This window comes from Dermacentor silvarum, chromosome 2 (assembly GCF_013339745.2).
Source record: "Dermacentor silvarum isolate Dsil-2018 chromosome 2, BIME_Dsil_1.4, whole genome shotgun sequence".
In the NCBI taxonomy this organism is placed as follows: domain Eukaryota; kingdom Metazoa; phylum Arthropoda; class Arachnida; order Ixodida; family Ixodidae; genus Dermacentor; species Dermacentor silvarum.
Genome location: NC_051155.1, coordinates 102,473,369 through 102,500,443, shown reverse-complemented (window position 1 = coordinate 102,500,443; position 27,075 = coordinate 102,473,369). Strand labels below are relative to the sequence as shown.

General features: G+C 47.1%; 2 protein-coding genes across 2 annotated transcripts in view; one reads left to right on the top strand and one right to left on the bottom strand.

Moving 5' to 3' along the window:
• LOC125943110 (uncharacterized) overlaps positions 1-27,075 on the top strand; it is a 492,224-nt gene that overhangs the window by 196,516 nt on the left and 268,633 nt on the right. The gene's annotated exons all lie outside the window — the stretch shown is intronic.
• LOC119441656 (uncharacterized) lies at positions 455-26,602 on the bottom strand. Its single transcript, XM_037706255.2, has 6 exons — positions 26,361-26,602; positions 11,672-11,833; positions 11,234-11,474; positions 10,961-11,068; positions 7,922-8,046; positions 455-1,430 (listed from the first exon to the last, which is right to left on the bottom strand). The coding sequence occupies exons 1-5, from the start codon at positions 26,543-26,545 to the stop codon at positions 7,987-7,989; spliced, it is 756 nt and encodes a 251-aa protein (XP_037562183.1). The 5' UTR covers positions 26,546-26,602; the 3' UTR covers positions 455-1,430; positions 7,922-7,986.

Here is a 27,075-nt window from a genome sequence, read left to right as displayed (position 1 = left end):
CGAGAGAAAGATCCCCAACCTGCTAGTGTTGAACTCATTCCAGGGCCACCTCACCGCCAAGGTGAAAGCGGTGCTTCAGAAGGAGCGTACCGACATGCTCGTAATCCCCGGTGGCTTGAAGGGGCAACTTCAGCCTCTGGATGTGGGGGGTCAACAAGCCTTTTAAGGACCTTCTGTACCGTGAACGAGTGGACATCCACAGAAAACCGTGAACTTACCCCAAGCAGGCGTGTGAGGAGGGCCTCCATGGCTAATGTGTGCAGCTGGGTCCTCTCTGCGTGGGCGGCTGTACCACACGATGTCGTGGTTGACTCCAGTGACGATGAGTAGACTTAGGCAACCCCCTCAATAAATTTCCCTTGTGTGAAATGCACTCGCACAATCTTTCTTCCACCCCCCCCCCCCTTTTTTTTGAGACATGCAATTTTGGGGGAGGGTCGACCTACATTAGAGTCGACGTACATCGTGTAAATAACAGCATGTAAAGATGTTGAAATATCACAATTACATTGTCAGTGGTTAAAAATGAGACTAATAAGCCATTATACTAAAAGATTCTGTATTTGGCTCATGTTACTTGGAAAATTGAGTAATTCCCACCAGCGGTTCTCGCCAACCTGTTACTTATACAACATCAAATGCCTCTAAACTCGGATGCACTTGACCCTGTGCCAGCCGTCACTCATCGCATTTGCTGTTGAGCATTAAGCTCAGAGTGGGGGTGGCGCTGCAAAGGAGTGCACCTTCGCCGTCCGCAAACCAGTACGCCTTGCTACCGAGACTGGCTTTCTAGCAAAGCTTACACGTACAGTGTCTAAGCATGCTTTGAAGGCAAAATTCTGCCAGAGCACGAAATTATCACAAAATTCATAACAAAATCAGACACATATTCTTAGCTTAGATAAAAGCAAATACTAAGAACTGTGTTTGCTCCTGCAAAGCTAGCGATACATTTGATTTGTTTCGAATATTCGTGTACAAACCAATATACAAAAATTTTCGAATACGTAGTTTTCAAATTGAATACAAACATTAAAAATATCATATTGGATAATATTTGAAATTTTTGAGTATTTGCACACCCCTACCCCTTCATTATCTTGGGCCTTCGTTATCGCGAAGTTTTACTGTAAACCCTTCTATCTCCCCCTCTTGACTTAGGTGTATAGAGAAAGATTTTCCTCCCACTTGCGGTAATCCTTGCATACCTGCTGGTCGACTGTCCCACACGACGAAGCCTGGCACTGGAAAGGTGAACCTTGCCAGCAGGTTAGGCAGGGAGAGGGGAAGTTACTTTTGGAGGCAGCATGCAATCAATGCCAGCGTCGGCAAATGAAGCACGTGGAATCCTGCCGATCTCTCATGGCTCACTTTAGTCCCGAGTGAGTAGCACAAGTGGTAGACTTGATTGACACTCCACTTCAGTTTTCCTACGTGCAAGAAAAATCTGCATTGCAGTGGCAGTCATTGTGTCCTCCCATACCCACAGCTGCTAAAGGGCCACTGCAGAAGAATACTATAAGGTTAAGCTGTGTTAATAAAATACTGCTTCTGTGATAGCCAAAATCGCAAGCTATTACATGTGAGAAAAAAACTTGGTAAGCCAGAAATTTTTTTTTACCCTCCCATAGACACAAAGTTGCCAGATTTAATTGTTATGCAGCCAATAATGTGGCATGGGAAAAATTGTAGCAAGTGCTTTATTTAACCATAGGTCAAACACAAATCTTGAAGGTGCAGCAGCTGCTCATTGTTACATCCTAGTACAGTCGAATCTCGATAATTCGAACTCGAAGGGGCCCGAAAATTTGTTCGAATTAAAGAAAGGACGCATTTGTGAAGTATTCGAGCACAATGCACGAACGGTGCGAGTCGTGAAATATCGCGGCGCGCAAGCATATTGCGAGCGCAACCGCCCACGCCGGCCAACGCTCGGTTCCCGATAACAGCAGAGAGAGAGAAACGTTTATTCTTGAAACAGTGTCCCAAGCGAGGCCCGGTATCACCCTGAGATGGGAAGGTTCCTTAGTCCAGGAACCCTCCGGCTTCGGCTGCCCTCTTGGCCCTGGCGACCGATAACGGCAGAAAACGAAACTTCTGGGAGCGGACTGCACCATGATGGCGGCGGGCCGGCGTGCGCAGATTAGGCCTCGGCAACTCCGCCACTTCGGTGGCAGTGGCTTCGGTGGCACCCCTCGCCCTCACTCTCAACTCCCTTGCCGCTCCCTCACCTTCGACTGTCTCTGTGTGCACCCGCCGACGTGCCGGCGCCGCCGGTACAGCCGGCATGGTGCCAGCTTAGCCCGCTCCCTGAAGTTTCGTTTTCTGCCGTTATTGGGAAGCGAGCGTTTGCCGGCGTGGGCAGTTTCATTGGCCAGACTGGGCCTCCGCCGCTGCATTAAGGGGTCTCTCCTATGCTTTTGCTCTATGGCGGTGTCGGAGCAATGCCAGTCGGAGGCGCCGCCGCGTTATTTGGTGCACTGCTGAGAGCACTGTCGGTCCACGGTATGTTCGAATTAACTGTATCAAATGCTTTCGCGTTCAAATTACCGAGCGTTTTCACCCATTGAAATACACATAACTTTGACGGGACCACAGCGTCAGTTCGAATAAACCGGCAGTTCGAATTAAGCATGTTCGAATTAACGAGATTCAACTGTATTGATAAAACCAGTAATGCTATAAGTGGGTTCGACTGTACCATACTTGCTCGCAAAATTTGCACACCCCTATATTATCACCCTAGTTATAGAATTTTTTTTAATGATTTACTCGCATATTTTGCACTCCCTGTCCTGCCCCGCAGCAGCCAGTCAGCGCATGTGCGAGCAGCCAGCAGTGTTGGCATATACGAGAACCTGCACAAAACCGGAAACCCAACGACAGACGCATGAGAAGCCTTGCGTGCTCGGGCATAAAAAATCTCCGAAATGTGTGCGTGAACACATGTATTTAATACTATCTGCACGTCTTTCGGTGGGTAATCGATTTTATCTTCGCACGTGCTCTAGCACTTTCCATACGTGCTAGGGCGGTATTCTCGGGTGATCACATTCGAAAGTAGTTTTGCTTTCGCAGACTCTTCAAAGTTTGCGGCCGATAGCAATTTTGGCACAGTATGAAATTAGCGAGCTTGGCACAGTGCCAAAAACGCTGCTGTGTTCAATGACGGAGGCAGGCATTGCTGAGAGACAACACCAAAAGAGAGAAAGCGCAATGAGACGACAACGAAGGGACGAAGGCAGCTGAGCGAAGCGAAGAGGGGGAAGGTAAACAAACGATGAGAGTGCAGTGAACGTGCGGAAAGGAAAAAATAGACAAGGAGGGAGCCCGGAAATGAGTCCAAGCTTTCCGCATGTGAAGGGGCACTCTCCCCTTCCTGATGGAGGGGACAGTACCGCGAAAGAGCTGCTGGTGTTTCTCACACGTCTGGGCTTGCAGTTACACACAGGTCGTCGTACGAGATGGGACGTGTGAAACCTCACATGGTATAACCAAGATTTTTATTGCATTGTCTCTAAAGGGATTTCACTGGGACTACACTGATCTATCGTAACACACGGATCGTCGCAAAATAAAATTGGAGGAAGTATAACTGGGGTTTCTTTGTAGACAATATTTAGGATGTGCTTGCGAACTTTTTGCAAAGTTTGCGCAGCCCCTTTTCGAAGTCCTAAAATAAGGAAAAGAAGTGTGCAAATTACACAAGTAAGTACAGTACTTCTTTCTGTCTAGTTAAAATGTTTGAATGCTTGTCCCCTCTGCATTTTTTCATGCAACCCGGTTACAGTAGACTTTTGTTAATTCGACTCCGGTTAATCTGATCCCTTAAATGCATAGGTGCCGGCACCCTTGCATTTCTATGGGCCCAAACTATTCTTATTTCGATCCTAAAATTGACCTTTGCTGGATCATTAGAACTCGACCAGTCCTTAGAAGTGCCTGACCCCTATGGTGACACCGATAGGAACCCCTTTAGTGGCAACATCTGTCTCGGTGAAGCTTAGGGGACAGTGAATGCAATAAACACACCGTCATCTCTCATCAGGTACACTTATTTTTGGCCCACCCTAGGAAGAATTTCAAGAAATAACTGCAGCTCACAATGTCTGATTACAGTACTTACCCGATACTAACATGCACCTTTCTTTAATTTAAAGAAAATTGGGCCCAAAATTGCCTGTGCAATTGTCGAAAGGTTTACTGCATCACACAAATGTATTGCGGCGAAGCTAACTTTAAAAACCATGTGGCGAAGCCAGCTTTAACAAACCGGCCGCCTTTGGGAAAATTATTACTGAAACATTGGGTGCATAGTAGATTTGTACTTTGGCATGGCATCACCATTGGTTGTTCCTTGGTTGCACCATGCACACATATTGGATTTGTAGGAGCTTTAATTGAATTGAATTCTGGGGTTTTACGTGCCAAAACCACCATTTGATTAAGAGGCACGCAGTAGCGGGGGACTCCGGATTAATTCTGACCACCAAGGGGATCTTTGACTTGCCCCCAATGCACAAGACACGGGCGTTTGTGCATTTCACCCCCATCAAAATAAGGACGTCGCAGCCGAGATATAATCCTGCGACCTCATGCTTAGCAGCGCAACAATATAGCCGCTAAGCCAGGAGGAGCTTAAATGTCATTCTTACGTCAGTTTTCTACTATGAGCACATAGAAAGTGAGTGCACATTTGATTTTGTGAGTGTTAGAATTGGGAAAATACCACAAAATTAATCCGGGATGTGCTTTGCTGTTTAATTTGACCCGCCGGATAATTTGATCAATTTCATCGGTTCCGTCAGGGTTTAATTAACGGAAGTCAATTTGTATAAGAATTATCGGCTATAACAATGAGATTTCCTTGGTAATTTAATATTTTTGGGGTTGGCTAAACTGTAATAAATTAAAGTGCCAATTTAACCAACTTTTTTATATTGAGGTTTAACTGTAATACACAGCACAACGCAGCCACTAATACAGGAATTTTCACAGTGTTCCACATAATGAAGGAAAGACTAGCCCAATGGCGGCAGGCAATGTGAGGTTAAGCAGCACTACCACAACTGCTATGGTGCAGTTTGTGTCGGTCAAACATTGGTCGTCGACACAGAGGAAGGACAGAATTTTTTTTAATGCTTGTTATTTTATGATGTCTGTTCAGTGGCTAGAGCATTTCCAAATACCAGACCAATAAAAAGAGGGGAGACACAACAAAATGATGTGGTCCAAAAGGGAGTCATAACAAACTGTAAAGTAACAAGTGCAAGTGCCCCAGCACACAGTGCGGCAAAAAAAAAAAAAAGTGTAGTAACACGCTCATGATGCAGAAAATGTACAGAAGACACAGCGAACAGGGCGCAGTGAACAGAAGTGACAAATTAGCTCTATTCATTTACCAAATGTTGGTTTACCACTTCAATGAAACATTCTTCATGGATAACTGCCATGACGTCACATGGAAGGCGTTTCCAATGCTTGATAGAAAAGTGAAAAAAAGAATTAATAAAGAGAGATGTACGTGCGGCTATTTCTTTCATCTTAAATGGGTGGTCATGGCGACTAGACACGTAAGCTGGTGATTCTGAATAAATGTCCTGTTTAGGGCTGTGCGTAAGGTAATGAGGGCAGCTTCCGCTGTGATGACAGATTAGGCCAACCGAGCGAGTTTTTCTATTTCTGTAATACTGCTAGGAAACTTAATATTACAGTGTAGACCGCTTATAACGTAAGTCGCCGGAGTCGCGAATATCCGCACTATAAGCGGTACTGCACTATAACCAAAGCAACAATTTTCAAGGCCCGCACATATGTAAAATATGTGCACCGAGCCGCCACGCGTATGCGACAGTCGAGGAATGCGGCTAGAGCGTTTGCATTCAATGTACAGTCGAATCTCGTTAATTCGAACCAAATCACGCGGCGGCGCCTCCGACCGGCATTGCTCCGGCACCGCCATAGAGCAAAAGCTTAGGAGAGACCCCTCAATGTCGCGCGCAAACAAAACAAAAATAAATAAAGAAAAAAAATGCGGCGGAAATTTCACCCTCTCTCAAATGGCAAGGTCGCCGATTCTGCATTGCGCCTGAACATGCGTGTACATGCCGACGTCTCAGCCATGCTACCATAGCCACGTGTAGAAAATGGCAGTGAACCCTTCTTTCTCCTTGATGCTTTCTCTACTTTCTAGTCACGCGTTGACCTTGCACGAGGGAAGCAGCGGCGCTGTCCCAGGCCGGCTAACGAAACTGCCCACGCCGGCAAACACCCGCTTCTCGATAACCGCAGAAAACGAAACTTTGGGGAGCTGGCGCCGGGCCGTCTAGAGCGGCGGCGCCTACACAGCGGGGGGTGCGCACGGTGACTAAAGTGGGGGAGCTACGAGGGAAGGGCGAGGGGAGCCAACGAAACGGCGGAGTTGCCAAGGCGAAAACCGCTTCCCTGCCACCCCCCTCCCTCACATTCCGCGGTCTCTGCGTGCGCCCTTCGCCGTGCCGTGCTGGCGCTGCTCACTCCCTGAAGTTTCGTTTACTGCCGTTATCATGAAGCGAGCGTTGGCCGGCGTTGGCAGTTTCGTGGCCCTGGTTAGCTATGCGCGCTGTGACATTTCGCGACTCGCACTCAAGGTTCTGGTTTCAGCCTCACTGGCTGTTCGTTCGCACCACGTGCCCTTCTCCTCCACTTCGTCTCTCTTTCTTCCTCGAGCACTCCTTGGGGCGCCCATTTGAGGGGAGCGTTCGCCGTCTCCGCTGACTTGACTTCCGTACTCCCAGGCAGCCGCACTGTAACCGGTATTTCGTTTCCCGCAACTGCACTATAAGCGATACGTGTATACATGGAGTGCTATGGGAAAGTTAACGGGAGTCTGAAAAGACCGCACTATATCCGGTCTTGCACTATAAGCAGTTACGTTATAAGTGGTCTATACTGTATTAGTCACGAAGCCAAGCAATTCAATTCTGAAACATTTCCAGGCAGTCGACAAGATTCTGCGTATGTGGATCTCATACAGTGCAAGCGTACTCGAGAATAAGATTAATGATTGATAAATATCATTGTTCCTTTACTTCTTGGGTAAATCAAAGCGAGCAATTAAGGAGAGCCGCCATACACCTTCTTGCAGCAACACTTGCTATCCTGGTAAGGTGCAATGACCAAGCAACAGAGGAAGTAATTGAGACCCTGCCGCAGTGGCTCAGTCAGCTAAGGCTGTTGCGCTGCTGAGCACGAGATCACGAGATCGAATCCTGGCCACGGCGGCCACATTTCGATGGAGGCGAAATGCAAAAATGCCAGTGTGCTTGCATTGTAGTGCACGTTAAAGAACCCCAGGTGGTCAAAATCAATCCAGGAGCCCTCCACTATGGCGTGCCTCATAATCAGAACTGGTTTTGGCACGTAAAACCCCAGGAAGAAGAAGGAAGTAATTGAGGTCCTTTATATGAGCAGTAAGAGAGAAGTGCATTAGTCAATCATTTTATCCTTGCACACAAAGAAAGCATATTTCATTAACTAAGAGATTTTACAATGATACAGGACTTTGTTTCACTTGTGCTCTCGTGCTTTATTTTGTATGAGCACATATATGCATCTGTTTGGCATGATTAAACTTTAGTTGAGAGTAATTTAGTGTCACGAGTTTTCATCTGTTAAATATCAAGACGCTTAGCTGCGCTACACATAGCAGATGCAGAGACCATAGTTTGGGGCCACGGTTTATGTAGTTGCAGCACCTACGCTGCTAGTGTAAACACACGCTTTTCCTGGGCTCAGCTTTGAGGGATTCAGTACTCTAGCCTAGAAGGAGCAGGGCACATTGCATGCCTCTCTGTCACTGTACTTTGAACAAAACAGTGTAACCAGTGCACATACTCATCATCTTATCAGCACATGGGGTCAGAAGCTTAAGAAATATCACCTCATGTTGCCAAGTGAGTTGCTCGTCATCACATCAACCATGGCCGAGCCAGGACGTCAGCGGGATCAGCCCATCCAGCTCCAGTCCTCACAAGGCTCAAGCTTCACCACCGAACAATGGCACACCTGCAAGCAAAGGTGGGAGCACTTTCAAACCACCAGCCATCTTAGCAATCGTAGACTGATGAGGTTAACTCATTCATATGAATCATGCATGGGAAAGCTGAAGAAATCGTCATGACACTTTACACCAGCCAATGCGAAGAAGGCCGAAATCATCAAAGCATTTCACTGTCACTTTCTCATAAAAAAGAAACACCTATCTATGAGAGCACTCTTCAATCGCCGTGTACAAGGTGAAGGTGAATGGACAACAGACCATCACAGTGCTGTCCTTCTAGGTGTGTCGTGCAACGACAATTTGAAAGAATTAGTATGTGACTGAATCATCATTGATATTCGCAACCAAAAGCTGTCAACAAAACTGCAGCTTCATCAGGACATCACCTCAGAGAAGGCAACACATTGAACAAAATAGTTTGAAGTCTTGAAGCATCAGCAGCACATCCATGGCGCAACTGGCTCCTCAGAACCAGCAACAGTGACCATCACCCGCCGCAGTGGCTCAGTCAGCTAAGGCGTTGCGCTGCTGAGCACGAGATCGCGGGATCGAATCCTGGCCACGGCGGCCGCAGTTTCGATGGAGGCGAAATGCAAGAACGCCCGTGTGCTTGCATTATAGTGCACGTTAAAGAGCCCCAGGTGGTCAAAATTAATCCGGAGCCCTCCACTACAGCCTGCCTCATAATCAGAACCGGTTTTGGCACGTAAAACGCCAGAAAGAACAGTGACCGTCAACCATTTATACACAACTAAGCAATATCAACAAGTCAACAGCAAATGCCTAACATCTGGGCAACCACTAACACAGCTACTCTACAACCGGTGCGGTAAACAAGGAACTCACACAGAAAATAGTATAGGGTATCAAAAATGTACAGCGAGGAGTCATGAATGTCACGTTTCTATGGCCTTGTTTATTTAATTTTCAATCTCTCAGTTCTCCACGAAGTTAGCACAGTGCACACTATGCTTTGAACCCCTCCCCACTTTTCTTGCATATTTATTGCATGTTGCTTCAAGAAACTTCAGTAGATGGTGTAGCACTAGTGTGGCCTATTTTTTCTGCCCTTTGTCTGCGTCTTCTTGCCCTGCATGGAACTTTGTTAAATATGAATGCATACGAACTCACCCAACTTTTGGTGCATCTGAACAAAAACAGCCATTTCTGATATTGAAAACGGGGAAAAAGAAATTTAAAAATGTGCCATTACAGGCTGCCGAAAGTGACGCACAACCTAGAATGTGCGGCTCTTCGGCAAGACCTCTGAGATTAGGAGGCACAAGCGGCTGCCTACGGCATGCTGAAAAATCTTGGAGGCGACGTGCAGGGACTTGCGTCATAGCCGCTAACCCCACCATGTGCATGCATTACCTGCTTGGGTGCTGTTTAGAGACTTCTAAGAAAATTATACAATTACTAACCTCGCAGCTTTGCTAAGATTTCTTAGTGGTGCTTACTACTCATTATTAACTTATTTGGGAAAAGTGAAATTTCATTGCAGTTGACATGTTAATGGAAGTGGCTGAAGGAGCTTGATGACTTGCCTTGATGGCACTTCATGCACAAGCACTCGGAATGTCAAGTGTATTACTAAGCACACTAACTGCTGTTCATTTTCATACTTGGGTTGTGCACAAAACACACAGAGAAAGGAAAGGACTAGACAACATGAGTGCAAACTCTCAACTGGCAATTTTATTGAAGGAACATTATTTAAAGAACCATACAAGTGCCGCCTGGTGGTGAAAACAACATCATGACAACCAAGGAATAATCGAAAGATTTAAAACAAACACCAGCTGCCTTTACTATCAATTGATCCTGCGACACGTGCTGCAAAAATAGGCGAATTCTTCTCTTTTTTTCGTCTTTTTTTTTGGCAACAAAATGGATGGCATACTGACGCAGCTGTCTCCCATCTTTTTCATGTGAAACTCCTCTATAATTACTCGGTTAATTTGCTGCCTGTCTCTTGAAAAAAATGGCAGGACGCCGTAGTCTGGGGAAAAAGCATAAACCGGATCAATTTTGACCACTGGAGGATCTTTAACGTGCCCCAAAAATTATGTTCCCTGAGCTTATTGTTGATGCACCTACCGCTTTGGCTAACTTACGACTTGCTGCAGCTGAATCGCACCTGGTACACTACTGCGCTATTGCATGCGCTTGCTGTGCTTTATTTGAAAACCAACCTCGCTATACACAACAGGGTTTCAATTTTTTTTTTCAGATTTCCAAACACAACTGTGAAAGCCTGTAAGGCACAGTAAATGCTGTCATTACCCCACCATAACATGCCACGACATTTTTCAAACCGTGTAAAAGCCTACGCACGTATAGGAAGGTTGCAACCCTTATCGTGCACTCGTCCTGTCTGCGACAGCCCTCAACATTTCTTTTTACAACTGGGATGAGTCTTGCACAGGCAGTGGCTATTTTGTAACTGGGCTATTTGGCCAATTATAGACAGGCTATATGATGGCAGAAGCTGCTTTCAAGTTCGTGGGTGCAAGGTCTGAGCAATGAGGGGCACAAACAAGAAAACACAGTGCCATTATTTATTACTTCAGAATGGTTCAATGTAAAATTCAAGAAAGGCTTCTTAGTGCGCGGGTTGTACTGCCAACGTATGCGCCCAGGCTTAAAGGAAAGACTAGTTGCACGATGCGACTAAGAGAACTCTCTTGCGACTCAGAAACGCAACTTGACTCGTTAAAACAGTATCCCACCACCAATGTCCCACACTTTTTCATATCTACTACTGACTGTTGCACTGCCTGTGCTGTGCACCTCATCGCTTGTTTGTGCACCTTGTTTGTGCACCTTGTTGTTTGTGCACCTCATCGCTGCTCATCTTCCAGTTACCCCATGCTACTATCACAAATTGCAAACAGAAAATTGTGTACAATCACCAACCTTGTCAAGTTGTTGGGCGTGAGTAACTTGAGTTGACGCCGCAGCCCCATCTGTTGCCGACAGCAGAATGAAGAGCTTGCCTGAAGGCGAGCATTCCGTCTGGCATGACTAAAACATTGAATAGAAAAAAAAAAAAGCTTTCATCAAACAAACCAATTACAGCTTGTTGCATGCCTTCAGCAGACATGCAGCAAAAATAATGCTAGCCTGCCGTCAGTTTAGTTTCGAGGAGTTTCACAATGCTGCTTGCGACTAAATGTGTGTAGTACTTACAACATCAACTGCAGCTACAGCTCGAATTTGCGTCATTGTGCAACTTGAGGACTGCAGGTCAACTGGCTCTGTTTTTATCAACATCTCTGCCAGTTCTGGAAGAGTAGGACCAGTATGGTGCTCTGCAATGTCTACGTGTTCAAGACCTGCGTTGCTGGAGTCTGCCAGCATGTGTTCTGTTGTTGCTTCCTTTCGGGGTGATAGCCGAGAACATTGTTGCTCCAGCAAATGTTGCTCCCACCTGTATTAGAAAACAACGCAACAATGTTCAAAGATCAGCTAGCCAAAACCTTGCTGCATAGATCAAACTGCGCTGCTCCCGACATGGCTTTGTAAAATGGCATCGCTTTTGTTCTGTTTTGCCCTTTGTATTGAAGCTCTTACTGTTGCAGGTGCAATGCCACTGAAAGTCAGTCTGTGTTTTCATGCTGTTCATACCTTTCTGCTCTTACGAGGTTTGCTTCTTTCTTCTGGTACACGGATGGGAAGATGGTAGGGATATAAGATGGATGCCGGGTTACGTCCCTCTTGCAGTTGCCGACAAAATGATCACTGCAAATGCGTGAGGTCTTTGTCGGTTCCCATGGCGTCTTATCGGGGCTGCAAAAAAATTTTTTAGATAAGGTTATGCACATTCACTACACATGTTGGAATCTAAGTGAAGCAAAGCTATTATGAAGTCGTTAATGAAATGGTATACAAATAAATTTAATTTTATGAACATATAATCTCACTGAATGTTTATGCACTGCACAGGTCACAACACTAACGTAATACAATGTTTATGGTTATGCAATACAGCATTCACAAGCTATGGCGAAACGCAAACACCGGTTCAGGTGGATGCACACTGTAAGACATCAATGCAGCAGTGTCACGAGGAACAAGGACATTTTTGATCCTTGTCGGGGAATAATGGCAAGAGCAGGTGTATGCAGAGAGAACAACACATATGTAATGTGCCCCCTGTGTCCAAGTACAGAAATGTATGTACAATTTAAGCTTGTATATCCCTCATGCCACAGTGGCACAGATGCAACCCGGGGGATTGGCCAGGAATGGGCACACACACACAGTGGTCCGAGAACAGAGGTAGGCCAAATGTAGAAATTTAAAGGAAGTTATTGAATATCATGCACTATTCCATGACGAGGTCTTTGTGCATTGGAGATACCTGAGGCAACATATACGTGCACCCGTGAGCAAAAGTATACGGTCCACAAGGTTGTCGAAAAAGCTGAATTTTTTCGAAATTAACATGCATAAACTAAAATTCACGAGTGTACTGGAAAGTTTGCAGTGCCAAGTTTGGAATGCTGTCCTCAACTTCCAGTTACATTCACAAGCAGAAGAGAAAGTCAGCTTTGTCATGCAATCTCTGGTTCGTATACTTTTGCTCACGGGTATACATGCTTTATGTTGTGATTTATTGTTTGATTATGTGCAATTAACACAGGTGTGCATTCACTGGCCTCACTTTGGACTTCAACATACAGCGCTTAACTTACATAGGCTGGTTTGCTGGTGCTTATATATATTAAATATACAAAGGTCGTCCAACTCAATCCGGCACTTTTCTTTGCAGGTTTAAATGGGCGCATAGGCTGGAGGTTTTGTATGCAGTAGATACTGGCACCTGTGTCCTGTTACTGGTAGACGGCGCTCATTTCCCGCGCTTCTGGTTAGACTGTTATTCAAGATGGCAGACAACAGTGTGAACGTCTACGTGGAACAGCATGTTGTGATGAAGTTTTTAGTGAACGAGGGCATAAAACCTGCTGAAATTTACAGAAGACTTCAGGCTCAGTACGGTGATGAAAACCTGTCGTAAAATTGCAAGGGCGTGTAATCTGTCGTTAGGAACAGTGAACACAATAATTCAAGATCACTTGTTGTTTCGAAAAGTGAGTGCACACTGGGTCCCAAAGCAGCTGTCTGCTTTTGACAGACACAGAAGAGTTGAAGTCTGTAGAGAACTGAAGGAATGCTATGAAAGGGAGGGCCAGGATTTTCTGAATCGCATCATGACATGTGACGTAACATGGTTTCACCATTTCACCCCAGAATCCAAAAGAACATCGATGCAGCGGAAGCATACGGAACCACCACCTCCCAAGAAATTTCAAACAGTTGAGTCTGCTGGTAAAGTGATGGCAAGTGCATTCTGGGATAAACAGGGAATTATTCACGTTGATTTTTACCCCATGGTGTCACTATCAACAGTGAGTATTACTGCCGTGTTCTGCATGATGTGCACAAGAGTTTACGGAAGAAACGTCCGAGTTTGATCACAAAGGGTGTGGTCTTTTTGCAAGACAATGCACGACCACATACCACTCAATGCACATTCCAAACAGTCTAGGAACTTGGCTGGGAGATATTACCACACCCTCCCAAAAGTCCTGACTTAGCACCAAGTGATTTCCACCTGTTTGGGCCCCTGAAGGAATCCCTTGGAGGAAAATATTTAAACACTGATGATGAAGTGAAGAATGGTGTCCTACAATGGTTCCGTCGTAATAATAAATCTTTCTATGCCGAAGCATTCCACGCGTTAGTTGAACACTGGGATAAGTGTATAACTGTAACTGGAGGTTATGTGGTAAAATAAATCCACTTTCCACACTTTGAAATTTGTTCTTCTATTTGTTTTCAAAAAAAAAATGTCCCGGATTGACTTGACCGTCCCTCGTATATTTGAGTAGGTCCTTGTTGAAAAGCACAACAAATTTATTTCGACGCTTCAGCTGGAGATTGGCCTTTATCAAATCAGAACACATTTTTTTTAGTCTTGCAACATGGATGTCACTAGCTCAAATACCAATACAGTTGCCAGGATATATATATATATATATATATATATATATATATATATATATATATATATATATATTGCGAGACAGCTGTTCAACCTCGACAGTTTATTATGCAGGCCGCGCGCTGAAGAGAATGGCGCTGGCCATGATGATGACTATATACAGATGAAGACGATGAAGGGGTAATATAATGCTCACACAATTACCCCCGCGCATGGAAGCGGCCAACCTGGCCGCTGGCTATGGCGGCGAACGCCGTGTGAAAGGCTTTAAACGTGAAACATGCACAATCTCTGTGGTACGGCAGCGGCCGTCCAAAGGCGTAACAACGGGAGTGACACGATAGTTAACTGGGGCAGTCTGTTCCTGAACAGTGTAAGGCCCGACAAAACGCGACTGAAATTTCTCGCATAAGCTAGGAACACGAACTGGAGTCCACAGCAACACTTCGTCTCCAGGCTGGAAGGAAACGACACGGTGGGATGCATCATAGCGAGTTTTGCGGTCTTGCTGACTGGCGTCGGGGTTGAGGCGGGCGTGTTGGCGACACTGGGCAATGCGCAGAAACAAATTGCTCACACATAGATGTGGACGAGGGCACGGGAACGTTAAAGAAAGAGACGTCGAGGATAGTGATCGGTTGACGACCATACACAAGGAAAAAGGGCGAGTACCCCGTTGTGCGTTGGACGGCAGTGTTGTAAGCGAAGGTGACGAATGGGAGAATAGCATCCCAATTGGTGTGGTCAGGGTTGATGTACATTGAAATCATGTCGGACAGGGTACGATGAAAGCGCTCTGTGAGGCCATTAGTTTGAGGGTGGTAGCTGGAAGTCGTTTTATGGATGGTATTGAACGCACGAAGAACATCGTGGAGAAGTTTGGACAGAAAGGTCCTGCCGCGGTCACTCAAAAGGATACGTGGGGCTCCGTGTCGTAAAAAGATGGCTTCTAAGAAAAAGGATGCAACCTCCGCTGCAGAACCGGAAGGTAGTGCGGCTGTTTCAGCGTACCGTGTCAAGTGGTCTACAGCTGTGACAATCCATCGTTCACCGCCAGCCGATAAGGGTAGTGCTCCATACAAGTCGATACCAACGACTGCGAAAGGAGCTTCAGGACACGGGACAGGTTGTAGCAGTCCAGCCGGAGGTGAGGTCAGTCGTTTGCGGTGTTGGCAGATCGAACAGGAAGCCACGTATTTTGCTACGCTTGTTGCAAGTCCAGGCCAAGAGAAGCGGCTGCGAATTCGCTCATAGGTTTTATGGAAACCAAAGTGACCAGCAGTGGGATCGTCACGAAAGGTCTCCAGTATCTGGCTCCGAAGTGATTGGGGAACTACAGGGACCCAACGGTGCCCTTCGGGATGAAACACGTACCGGTACAGCACTGAATTTTCAATCTTGAAGTTCTTCAACTGCCGACGGAGTCGAGCGTTAGGTGTGCGAGAGGATCCCCGAATACGTTCCATAACGGAGTGGCAGTAGGAGTCACTACGTTGGCAAGTTGCAAACGTATGAGAATGGCTAGGTGGGAGCCGGTCGAGAGCTGCGAGTGAAGGAAATGCAGGAGACACGTCCGGCGGGTTGCTCATGGAAGGTGGTAAGCAGGCAGTGTTTGAAGACGGTGGTAGGGGACAACGAGAGAGAGCATCGGCATCCTGGTGTTTCTTTCCACACTTGTAGGTGACGTCGAAGTCATATTCTTGTAAACGAAGTATCCAACAGCCGAGACGTCCCGTTAAATTTTTTAGCGTCGCCAACCAGCACAAGGCGTGGTGATCAGTAACGACCGTAAAGTGGCAGCCGTGCAGATAAGGCCGGAATCTTTGGACGGACCAAACAACGGCAAGGCACTCTTGCTCGATAATGGTATAATTTTTCTCTGCAGGTGTTAGCGTGCGACTTGCCTATGCGACCACACGTTCTTCGGAAGTTTGCTGACGTTGCAGAAGAACAGCGCCGATACCATGGCCGCTGGCGTCAGTATGTAGAAGAGTGGGTGTGGTGTTGTCGAAATGACAAAGGACAGGGTCGGACGTAAGGGCATGCTTTAGGGCGTCAAAAGCAGTTTGGCATTCGTCCGACCATACATAGGGAGCTCCAGAAGGAAGCAGTTGATGGAGCGGCGCCACAATGGTGGCAAAGTTACCTATGAAGCGCCGGAAATACGAAGCTAAGCCAAGGAAGCTACGCAAGTCTTTGGCGCGTTGAGGCCTGGGGAAGCCCAGGACAGTGGTAATCTTATCGGGGTCAGGTCGAATGCCCTCCTTGCTGACAAGGTGTCCGAGCACTTTAATGGTTTTGCTGGCGAAGTGGCACTTTTTTGTATTCAGCTGAAGGCCAGCAGCAGAGAGGCATGTCAAGACTTCGTCGAGGCGCTGCAAGTGCTGATGGAAGGTCGACGAAAATATGACGATGTCGTCAAGGTAGCATAATCAAGTCTTCCACTTTAGGCCCCGTAGTACAGTGTCAATCATCCACTCAAATGTGGCGGGAGCATTACAGAGGCCGAAAGGCATTACGTTAAATTCATAAAGTCCATCGGGTGTGGCAAAGGCAGTTTTTTCCTTGTCTTCTTCGTGCATGGGGATCTGCCAGTATCCGGAGCGTACATCAAGGCTGGTGAAATACTCCGCGCCTTGTAATGAATCTAACGCATCATCGATTCATCTTTGCGGGTTATTTTGTTCAAGGCACGCGCGCTGCATGCAGGCCATACATGCAGGCCGCGTGCTGAAGAGGATGACGCTGGCCACGATGATGAGTATATACAGATGAAGAAGATGAAGGGGTAATATAATGCTCACTATATATATCGAACACTTCCACAAATTCTTGGTCCACTCGAAAAGGCGGGCATTACTTGCACAAGGAATTGAAATGCATAATCGAATAGTTAACAATAATTCACTAATTAAGTTTTTAACTAATTACATAATGGCCCATATTGCAATTTACAAATTGCAGCCATGGAGTTCGCAAGGATTCACTTGGAACGAATTCTCGGGATGACACCAGTTTCGAGATATCAATTCCCTAACTTAGCGGAGAAATGCACTGGCGTTACAGTTAGTTTCTTAACAAAACATCACTTTATGCATTCAAGCACAAAATTAACTGGAATGCCAGTGCATTTCTCCACAAAGTTCGGGAATTAATATCTCGAAACTGGTGGCATCGTGAGAATTAATTCCAAGTGGATCCGCCTTGTGAACTCCATGGCTACAATTTGTAAATTGCAATATGGGCCATCAGGTAATTAGTTAAAAACTTAATTAGTGAATTTTTGTTGATAAGTCGATTATGCATTTCAACTTTTTGTGCAAGTAATGTCCGCCTCTTCGAGTAGACCAGCTCATTAACTAGAATTGGACTATGTGCCTAAGGCAACCTTAAAGGGACCCTGAAACGATTTTGTACAAATGTACTGAGTTGTTAGAGTAGGTCCTTCTGATCATTAATTGACGCATATAAGCGCTCCACGTAAAGCGTGTAATTTATTATAAGGTTTTAAAAATGTACATCGCTACCGATTGCAGCACGCCAAGCGGCTGATTTTTGTGCCCAGATGACGTGATTTGCCCAGAATATGTCACTGGGCCAGCTATCCGATTGGCTGCCCAGAGTGCGTCATCGATAATTTTTCCAACATTATGGTCAACAAATGTTGTTCGTAATAGTTTAGATGTTAGTTAATTTGTTTCCATAAAAGAAATTAACAGAAAGAGAATGCACAAGGACATGTATCACTACACAAAAAGCACTTCCGGCCCACAGCAAGTGTCATCTGCTTGTGTTACAACGTGCTCCGTGTTGACGAGAGCTGCGCGGTCAGTGTTGGTCTTGTCCTTTCTTTTTGCGAACACCACAGTTCGCCCTTGTTGCGTTGTGGGCTACAAACGTAGCGATCGGCGACATGCCAAGCTGCGACATCATGCGCCGCTGCGACATCGTGCCCCGCTGCAAGGCAGCAGACGAGCGGAGTGGCTACAGCCCGCATCGGACTTACGATATCCAAACCAATCCAAACGGCGCCAGCATCTATGCGTTTGCGGCCGTCGCTTCACATCGAAGGTTTGCCACAATAGAGTTTAGCGTGTCCGGTATTCAAGTCAACGCAAGCGCAAGTCTACTGGCCGCTTTACCACATTTTACGTGATGAACGGAGGTTCAAACATCAACTGCTTGCACGGTGCAGCCACCTGGCGGCACAAAGCTCAACCAAACAGTAACCAAGTTTTTTTTTCTACTTTGCTGCTGGCTCAAATCTTTGGCATGTTTGTCATGTTTAAAATGTTTTACACTTGGTTACAGGAATATTAGCTCAGTTTTTGGCTGGTTAAGCTCTGCACCACCAGATGGCTGGACCGCGCATGCCGATCAGGCTGCTCACGTATGTCTACGAAGCTCCTTCATCACAGCGGTATGGAGGGGCGGTATGGATACGCCTCTGGCTATCCGTCAAAACACCCAGCTCGCCTGCGGTTACCGGAATACTGGACACACTCGGCGCTACGACAGAACGCTCGCAACGCACGCTGCTTGATCGCTTTCGCTGGGGATCGACGGCCGGGCGGCTAGCGGACAGGTTGGCGAGCCTTCGTGCGCTGGCTCCAAGACAACCGGAAATAGATGACAACGTACGTCACAGCATGACGTAGAGCCAGCACAGGCGGAGCTTAGCCCCGATCACGGCAAGCGAGTTGAGGAGGAAATGCATGGCTACGAAGGAGGGTAATTTGTAATCATCCGTAGCTCTCTTAATATGAGATACTTCGCTTAAATTGTGACGCGAATGTTTTATTGTAGCTGCACCCTACGCGTCTACAAAATTTGCCCGAACCGTTTCAGAGACCCTTTAAATAAATTTTTAAAGAGTTCGCTGAAACACCCTGTATATAATCATATCACAAGAAGCCAACAAACAATGACACCAAGGACAGACAACATATGGGAAATTACTTTTACTTACTAATTGAATTTAAGAAATGATAAATTAATGGAAATGAAGATAGATGAAAAAACAACTGTCCGCAGGTGGGGTACGATCCCACGTCTTCACATTACGCGTGCGATGCTCTTACCATTGAGCTACTGCGGAGCCGTTTTCCCATCCACTTTCTGGGGTAATTATGTTTTTCAACTAGAACTAACCCTGGGAGTGTTAGCCAGTACCACCACTCACAAACCTAGGCGGCGGATGTGGAACATCCTTTCTGTCGCAGGCGTCATGAGTACGTGATCTTTTTGGGTGAAGGCAACTGGTCAATAAACCCACATATGCTACCTGAAGGCATTAATGTTGCCGGATTCGGGCCCTCGTGACGTAACAAAAGGTAGCGCAGTGTTCCAGTCCCGATGATCAGATGAACACATACATTGAGAGCATATCAGTGTTGGTGCGATTTAGGCGTTTGGCAAGACCAGTATGTTGGAACGGAACGAAAACAAAAACGAAACAAAACGTAATTTTTGACCGGAACGAAAACCTAACCAAAAGATTATATTTATTCATTTGTTTCGGAGTGAAACAGAAATATTTGTTATTGGTTTTTGGTTCAAGGGAGGGGAAAGTCAGCAATCCGAAACAACCAACGTCAGGCAACGTCAGAATTAGCACATTAGTCAGGGGCCCACTTCAGGTGGGCTTATGCGTATGTGGGTTTATGCTGTAGGTGGGCGTATGCGTATGTCAGTTAGGCTTATGCATGTCCAGATACGCATAAGCTCGTATCTCAGGCAGGCATAGTGCGAGCAATAGCCGGTCAAGCACTCCACTGATATAAGCCTGCCGCTCGGTGCACTAGGTGATCGGTACATCGTAGCAAAACCCAGGGCTTGCGAGCTAAGAGCTTGTTTCATTTTCTACGGCTACAATGCTTTGTTACCGAAGTTTTATCCTCAGTTTGTGTTCATTTAAGTTTGTTTTATCGGCATAGCAGTCTCGAATTATGGCAAGTACATTCGATGATGTGCTGCTTCTGAGATCAAGCTCAGTGCTTTGACTCAAGGTAATGAGCATGATCTCAGAACTCAGATTTCATTTACCGAGAAAAATTAATACTGCTTTTATCGTTAGTTTGCTTCGAAAAATTTTGCATGCGAACCAAAGCCATTACGAACAGATCATTGTTTTTCTTTTTTTCCGTTCCGGAGCAGAATCGGAACAGAACTTTTTTCAGTGGAACAAAGCTAAAACGAGAACAAAAAACATTTTATTCCAACACACTGGGTAAGACCATTCGTCTGAGGGTGGTACGCAATCACAAGCTTGTGTTTGGTGGCACAAGAACGAAGAAGTCTTCGATGACTTTAGCCATGAGAAGCCGACGAGGAGCGCGATTATGTAAAATGATGTTTTGCATCAAGAAGTCAGTGACATATGTAGCGCAAATGGTTGGGAGAGGTCTTCTGATGGCATAATGGGCCGCATAATCCGTAGCGACCCCAATTCATGTACTTCCAGCGATGGAGTGAGGGAACGGACCGAGAAGGTCGAGGCCAACACGGAAAAATGGCTTGACTGGTATATCAATAGGCTGAAGGAACACAGCACGACAAGGAGCTGGCTTTTCAAGCGTTGGCACAACTCGCAGGCAGCTACAAAACGACAAACAGAGCGATGGAGACCAGGCCAGAAAAAGCGTCGCCGTACACAGTCGTACGTCCTCAAAACACTAAGGTGGCTGGCTGTAGGGACATTGTGCAGTTGCTAAAGTACGGTCATTTGGAGATGAGAGGGAATGACGATTAGTTCCTGCCCCTCAAGGTGCATGTTCTGGAAATATAAGGTGCCATTTACGATGACAAACATACGAATTGACCGGGCCGTCAGAATGCAGGCGGTTGATATTATCTCTTAGGCATGTGTCCCATCATTGCTCCTCACCAATGTGGCTAAAAGTGGAGAGCGAGAAAATGCCTGTCGGTGTGTGTCCTCCGTGGCAGCATCTGGGCCATCGGCGGGGTGGTGAGACAAGAAGTCGGTGTCCTGGTATAGTCGGCCGGACTTGGATACCAGAGTGTAGGTGAATTCATGGAGGCGTAGAGCCTGGTGAACCAGTGGGGTTCTTGAGGCTCGAAAGCCAGCACAGAGCATGGTGGTCAGTGGTAACAGTGAAAAGCCACCCATATAAAGAGGGGTTGAATTCGTTGACTGCCCGAACAAGTGCAAGGCACTTGCGCTCGCTAATAGAATAATTGTGCTAGGCAGGGAAAAGAAGCCGACTGGCTTACACAATAACTCGGTCATGACCACGCTGGTATTGAGCTATAATAGTGCCAATTCCATAGGCACTCGCGTCTGTGCATACTTCGGTTGGAGCGTGGCCATCGAAGGCGGTGAGAATCAATGGGGTAGTGAGTAGCATGATAAGGTGTGAAAAGGCTGTGGCTTGATCGAGACCCCGAGAAAATGGAATGTTTTCCTGAGAAGATCAGTTAGTGGATGGGCAAAATTTTTGACAAATCGGCGAAAGTATGAGCACAATCCCACAAAGCTTCGAACGTCCTTGGCCCACACTGGTACAGGAAGCTCCGGGACACACGAACCTTGGCACGATCGGAGCTGACGCCAGATGAGTCGACGAGCTGCCCGAGGATAGTAATTTGGTGTTGACTGAAGTGGCATTTCAAAGAATTAAGTTGCATCCCAGCCGCACGAGAAACTGATAGGATGGATGAATGACGGGTAAGATGTTTGTTACAAGGGTAGGAGAGAACATGATCACAACGTCAAGGTAGGACAGGCAGACAGACCATTTAAAGCTGTGCAAAAGCGTGTCCATCATTCGCTCGAACGTGGCCGGCGCACTGCAAAGCCCAAACGGCATGACTCTGAACTGGTAGAGGCCATCAGGTGTAACAAATGGGGTCTTTTCACTTTTGCTGTCGTTGACAGCAATCTGCCAGTAACCAGAGTGCAGGTGGATGGAGGAAAAATAGGTTGTGCCGTGAAGGCAATCCAAAGTGTCATCAATGTGTGGAAGAGGATAGACATTTTTTTTTGTTATCTTAATGAGGTGCTGATAATCTCTGCAGAATCACCAAATGTTGTCCTTCTTTTTAACTAAGACAAAAGGGAAAGCCCACGGACTTGCGGACGGCTCAATAATTACTTTTGTAAGCATCTTATCAACCTCGTGTTGAATAACTTGGTGCTCAGATGGTGGCATGCATTAAGGTTGCCAGCGAATTGGAGGTACGTCGCCAGTATGTATGCGACGTTTCCCGAGAGGTTTAAGCTAAAGGATGGCCATCGCAGTAAGAAATGTCCGTGTAGGTGACGAGCAAATGACAGAGGTTGTCCACTTGCGAGGGAAGAAGGTACTCAACAATCATCTTTGTGATATCGTTCTGTACAGATAGAGAAGTGGGTGCATCGGCGGCAAAGTTGCCGAAAGACGGTCAGGCGACAGTGATGAAATCTGGCACTCCTCTGATGGCGACAACGTGGAGAAAGCTATGCCTTTCTCGTCTTGAGGACGCAGCCTGAAGTTCAAGCGAGGCAAACAAGTCTGGTTGGCCGCCACAGTTGCAATGGTATGGGGAAAGGACACACTGTGTGACAAAAGTATACTGGGAGACGGAGTAACCACACAGTCACCATCTGATACGGTGGGGCAGGGTACAGCGACAATACAGGTCCGTGCTTGAGGCGGCAAACGGGCAAGCAGAGCTCAACGACACCGGCTGGGCAGTGAATTACAGAGGAGTGGTCAGAGAAATGAAGTCCAGGGATTACGTCATGAGGCAGTGGAGAAGAACATAAAACAAACGACGTGTGGAGTGTCACACAACACTCGCATGTGCAGTGTACATTCGGAGCACAGCCGGAGTACCGCCGTCAGCGACACATACCGGCGCGAGACTCAGGGAGATGTTAGCACTTTGTACGTAGGTTCTATACGTAGGTTTGCCGTAGAACTTCTACAGCAAGTAGGTTCTTATAAATCATTAAGGTTTAAAGAGGATTTGAAGGTCAAGGGTCCAATGCAGCGTCACCTCCGGGGGCTACATTGTTTAGTTCGCCTGGGAAAAGGGTCCAGAGGGATGCGGCAATGAATAGCGGCGGGGCAGATCTGACCACAAACGACAATCATTCAGGGACGGTAAACGGCTGGAGCGTCAAGTTGGTGCAGGAGCATGTCGGAGCAGCGAGCTGGTACGAGTGGGAAAACTGCAGGAGCCGGCTCTCGTTGCGGCAATGGTAAAAAAATTAGCGAGGGGTTGAAATTGGGCGACAATGAGAAATGATGTAATGAGAAATATGTCCCATGTCATGGCAATGAAAGCAGATGGGCTTGTCATCTTGGGTTCTCCATTGGGCCAGATCACGATAGCAGCGAAACTGATACCAAGTGCAGACGGCCGGTAGTAGTCGGTGACTACCAGGAAGAAAAGTAGGGCATCAGGCCTGGGTGTGAAGCCCAATAAAACATGACGAGCCGTCAACCCAGAACGAAGTGACTTTACTTTCTCCCGCGGCCACTTGCCGCTGTTGCCAGGCATGGAGCAGCTAAACACAAACTAACAGCGCCACATGGGGCCGCTGCACTTCAGCTATTAACATTGTAACACTCCTCCTCTCTTGCGATAAAGACTATGGGGAGTACTTCCCTACTGGTTTCCTAGTCCTTGTGCCATGTCACACTTTTGGTGTGCTTGAAGTAGCCACGATAGAGTCGCTGTTCACACGACACCACTGTTGACTGCAGTCACGTCATTGTTCATGGCACAGCTACTTCCAGGCGGCTGTTCCTCACGGGGCATGTCCAGAACAGTTGGTGCATGGAGCAGTGGCTGCTCCAGTTGTTGTGGAGCTGCAGCCCTAGCAGGGTGAAGTACGTCCGTTTCAGCAGAAGTCAGAGGTGCTCCTGCCTGCGCAAGGAGTGAGTGGCCACCGTGTCAGTTCCACGTGGTCCCATCTTCAAAACGGACGTACCTCACCCTTGTAACAGAAATGTTGCTGCATTTCTAGGGGGAGCAACAAAACTAACCCTAGGATGAGTAGAGGTACCGATGGGTTGTGGTCCTATGTTAGCCAGGACTGCCCTAACGACGGCTTGAATTAAAGAGATTGTCGGTCAGGAATCGTTGGAAGGGCGTGTGAAAAAGCAAGGTGGCAACACTGCCTCAATTTCACGATGCATGATGCAGGCAAGGTTATCAGTGGTGGGCAGCTGAAGGTCCGCGCAGGATGACGTAGCGCCAGTATTTGGAAACTGCATGAATTGTTGGGCAATGTGGCGACTCTTCAGTTCTTCTTATGAACACCTGCACTCCTTGATAATGTCTTTAACAGTTAGCAGTCCTTAAGGACCAGCAAGTTGAAAGCATCATCCGCAATGCCTTTCAGGATGTGGCTTACCTTGCCCGCCATGGTGATGTTGGTATCAACTCGGCAGCAGGCGATAACGTCATGTATGTACAACACGTATGACTCTGTGGGAGTTTGAGCGCGACAGGAGAGGTCTTCTGAAGCGGTGCACTGGCGACCAATTAGTTTGCCAAATGGGTCATGAAGCTTCTGCTTGCATAGATCTCAGCTGGTCAGCTATGCTTCGCGAGTGTCAAACCACACGCGCGCTGTCCCGTTGAGGTAGAAAGAAACATTGGCTAGTGTCATTGTCCAGTCCCGCCGATTGTTCGTTGCAACATGCTCATAATTCCCAAGTCAGTCATCAACGTCGACGCTGTCAGTGCTGCAAAAAGAGCCACGGTCACAGGGTTGGATCAAGATCACTAGCCGGGGTGCCGGTGTTGAAGCAGACTCCCCGTCCATTGACATGGCGGAACTGCGCAGGACATGTCCGGTGCGGAGTTCCGTCTTGCATAGTACCCCGCGCCTCCATCAAAATACCACAGATCAAGAGGTATTTACAAGGTCTCTCCACTAAGCTACAATACAGCCAAGATGACGGAAAAGACAATCTCTATAATCTTCATTCTCTTCCATCCAGTGACCAACGCTGTCTTTGTCTCATTACTCGCAGTCTCGTGACAATATATATACACACATCAGGCCGGATGCTGACTGACCGCGAAGGTCAACCATGAAACCCTGGGGGGCTGGGCAAAGAAGCTTCACATAACAAAAAATTGCAAGCAGTAAGCACCATGTCCACCATAAAAACAACAGGGGCACGAGGTGGGTGAGGGACTAGCCACAGGCTGACCTCTTGCTAGCCACTTCATGAAATGGTCTACTCGGTATGATGTCTAATCTTACTCTTACAGATTTGTAAGCAGGGCTCGCTGCATGGTAGGTACAGATTACGGAACTTGTGAGATACACACTCAAATTTCATGAAGTTGCTGACATGCCAAAATGCAACAATGACACAATGCAGAAATGCCTTCTTCGTGATATACGTCTTTTCTAAGCATTTTAGTTATTCTCTACAAACGTCTATACATGGGCGTATGTACAGTCTGTTTCACACTTAGGGGAAATCTCGGAGCGCATTGCATCGCGATGCGGCGAGCGCTGGAGTCGGGTGCCGGAAGCAGCTCGCGCAGACGCTCGAGGCGCGTTATCTTGCGTCTAGCAGTCGACGCGGTTCACAGGTTTCACACGGGAAATCTCGGAGCGCATTGCATCGCGATGCGGCGAGCGCTGGAATCGGGTGCCGGAAGCAGCTCGCGCAGGCGCAGACGCTCGAGGCGCGTTATCGTGAACCGCGTCGACTGCTCGACGCAGCTGGCCGCCAACCGCGTCGACTGCTCGACGCAAGATAACGCGCCTCGAGCGACTGCGCCTGCGCGAGCTGCTTCCGGCACCCGACTCCAGCGCTCGCCGCATCGCGATGCAATGCGCTCCGAGATTTCTCCTAAGTGTGAAACAGACTGTACACTGCAGTCCATGTGCTCCACGTTTTCCCTTTGCTGAGGAGAAGGCCTGCTCACACTGCAACAACACAGACACCGAAAGAGCACTACATTCTTCAGACACCATGTAGAAGCACTAACGCATCTGTCCATTAAAATGGAGTAAGCGAGTTCTGGCTCTCGCACAAGGGGTTTTGGATCGAAAATGATTCAAGGTTAGTGACGTACAACACAACCAAGTGATTTTTAATGAAAAACCACCAAAAGCCTTGTGCACAACAGCCCGCGTCTACAGATCATGAAAAATGTCAATGAGCCTCGCCCTTCCAATGCTGACAATACTCGCAAACGCGATTGAATGTTTTTCCATCACCTCCCCGTGCAGCCCTATTCGTGATAAAGGGGGTAGCAAATGACCCGCTCAATCGTACAACACGGCATAGACGTAAACAAGGCACGCGGAAACGAAAATACCCGGCTTACTTGACTCTGCGGACAGCAGCTATCCACGCTTCTCTCCTCTTCGTTTCGTACCATTTACCAGGAAATCTGTAGAACTTAACAGGCGGGTGTCGGCCTTTCGTGTTCTCGAGGCTATTGTGGCACTGAACGACACAGCAATACTGGGTACCAGTCTTGCGGTTTGACGAAGTCGCATTTGCCATCATGCACGCACATCCCAAGGCACAAGCTGCACGCGCGCTCGCGACCACGGTTGCCGCAGACGCGACCCTCGACATTCGCATCTGTCCGCTAGTGGAGCGATCAGCGCTAGTGTTGATGGCGGACGTCATGCATGCGGGCGGATATGCTATGTAGCACAGAACACCTGTGTACTAGGCTTTAGCTTGTCAATATAAACAAATTACTCCCGTCATGGCCTAACAAGCCACAATTTCAAGTTTCAATTACTCTATCTGTGTTTAATTAGTAAGATAAGGTAAAACACTCTCAGTGTGGACAAAGTTATCAAAACTTATCTTTGATCCGATGTCACAGGCACCTGTCACTGTCAAAATTGCTGAACAGCAGGATATTGCAACAGCTCATCATACTTAGCTTCAGGAACGCTGCACTTCCATGGATAGTCGGGTTTGGTCAACGTTAAAAAGATTGGCTAATTTGGTCGGGTTCATCGGGTTTGCCATAGAACACGACACAGCGCCAGTGTCGTGTTCTTCTCTATGCCCGAGCATGG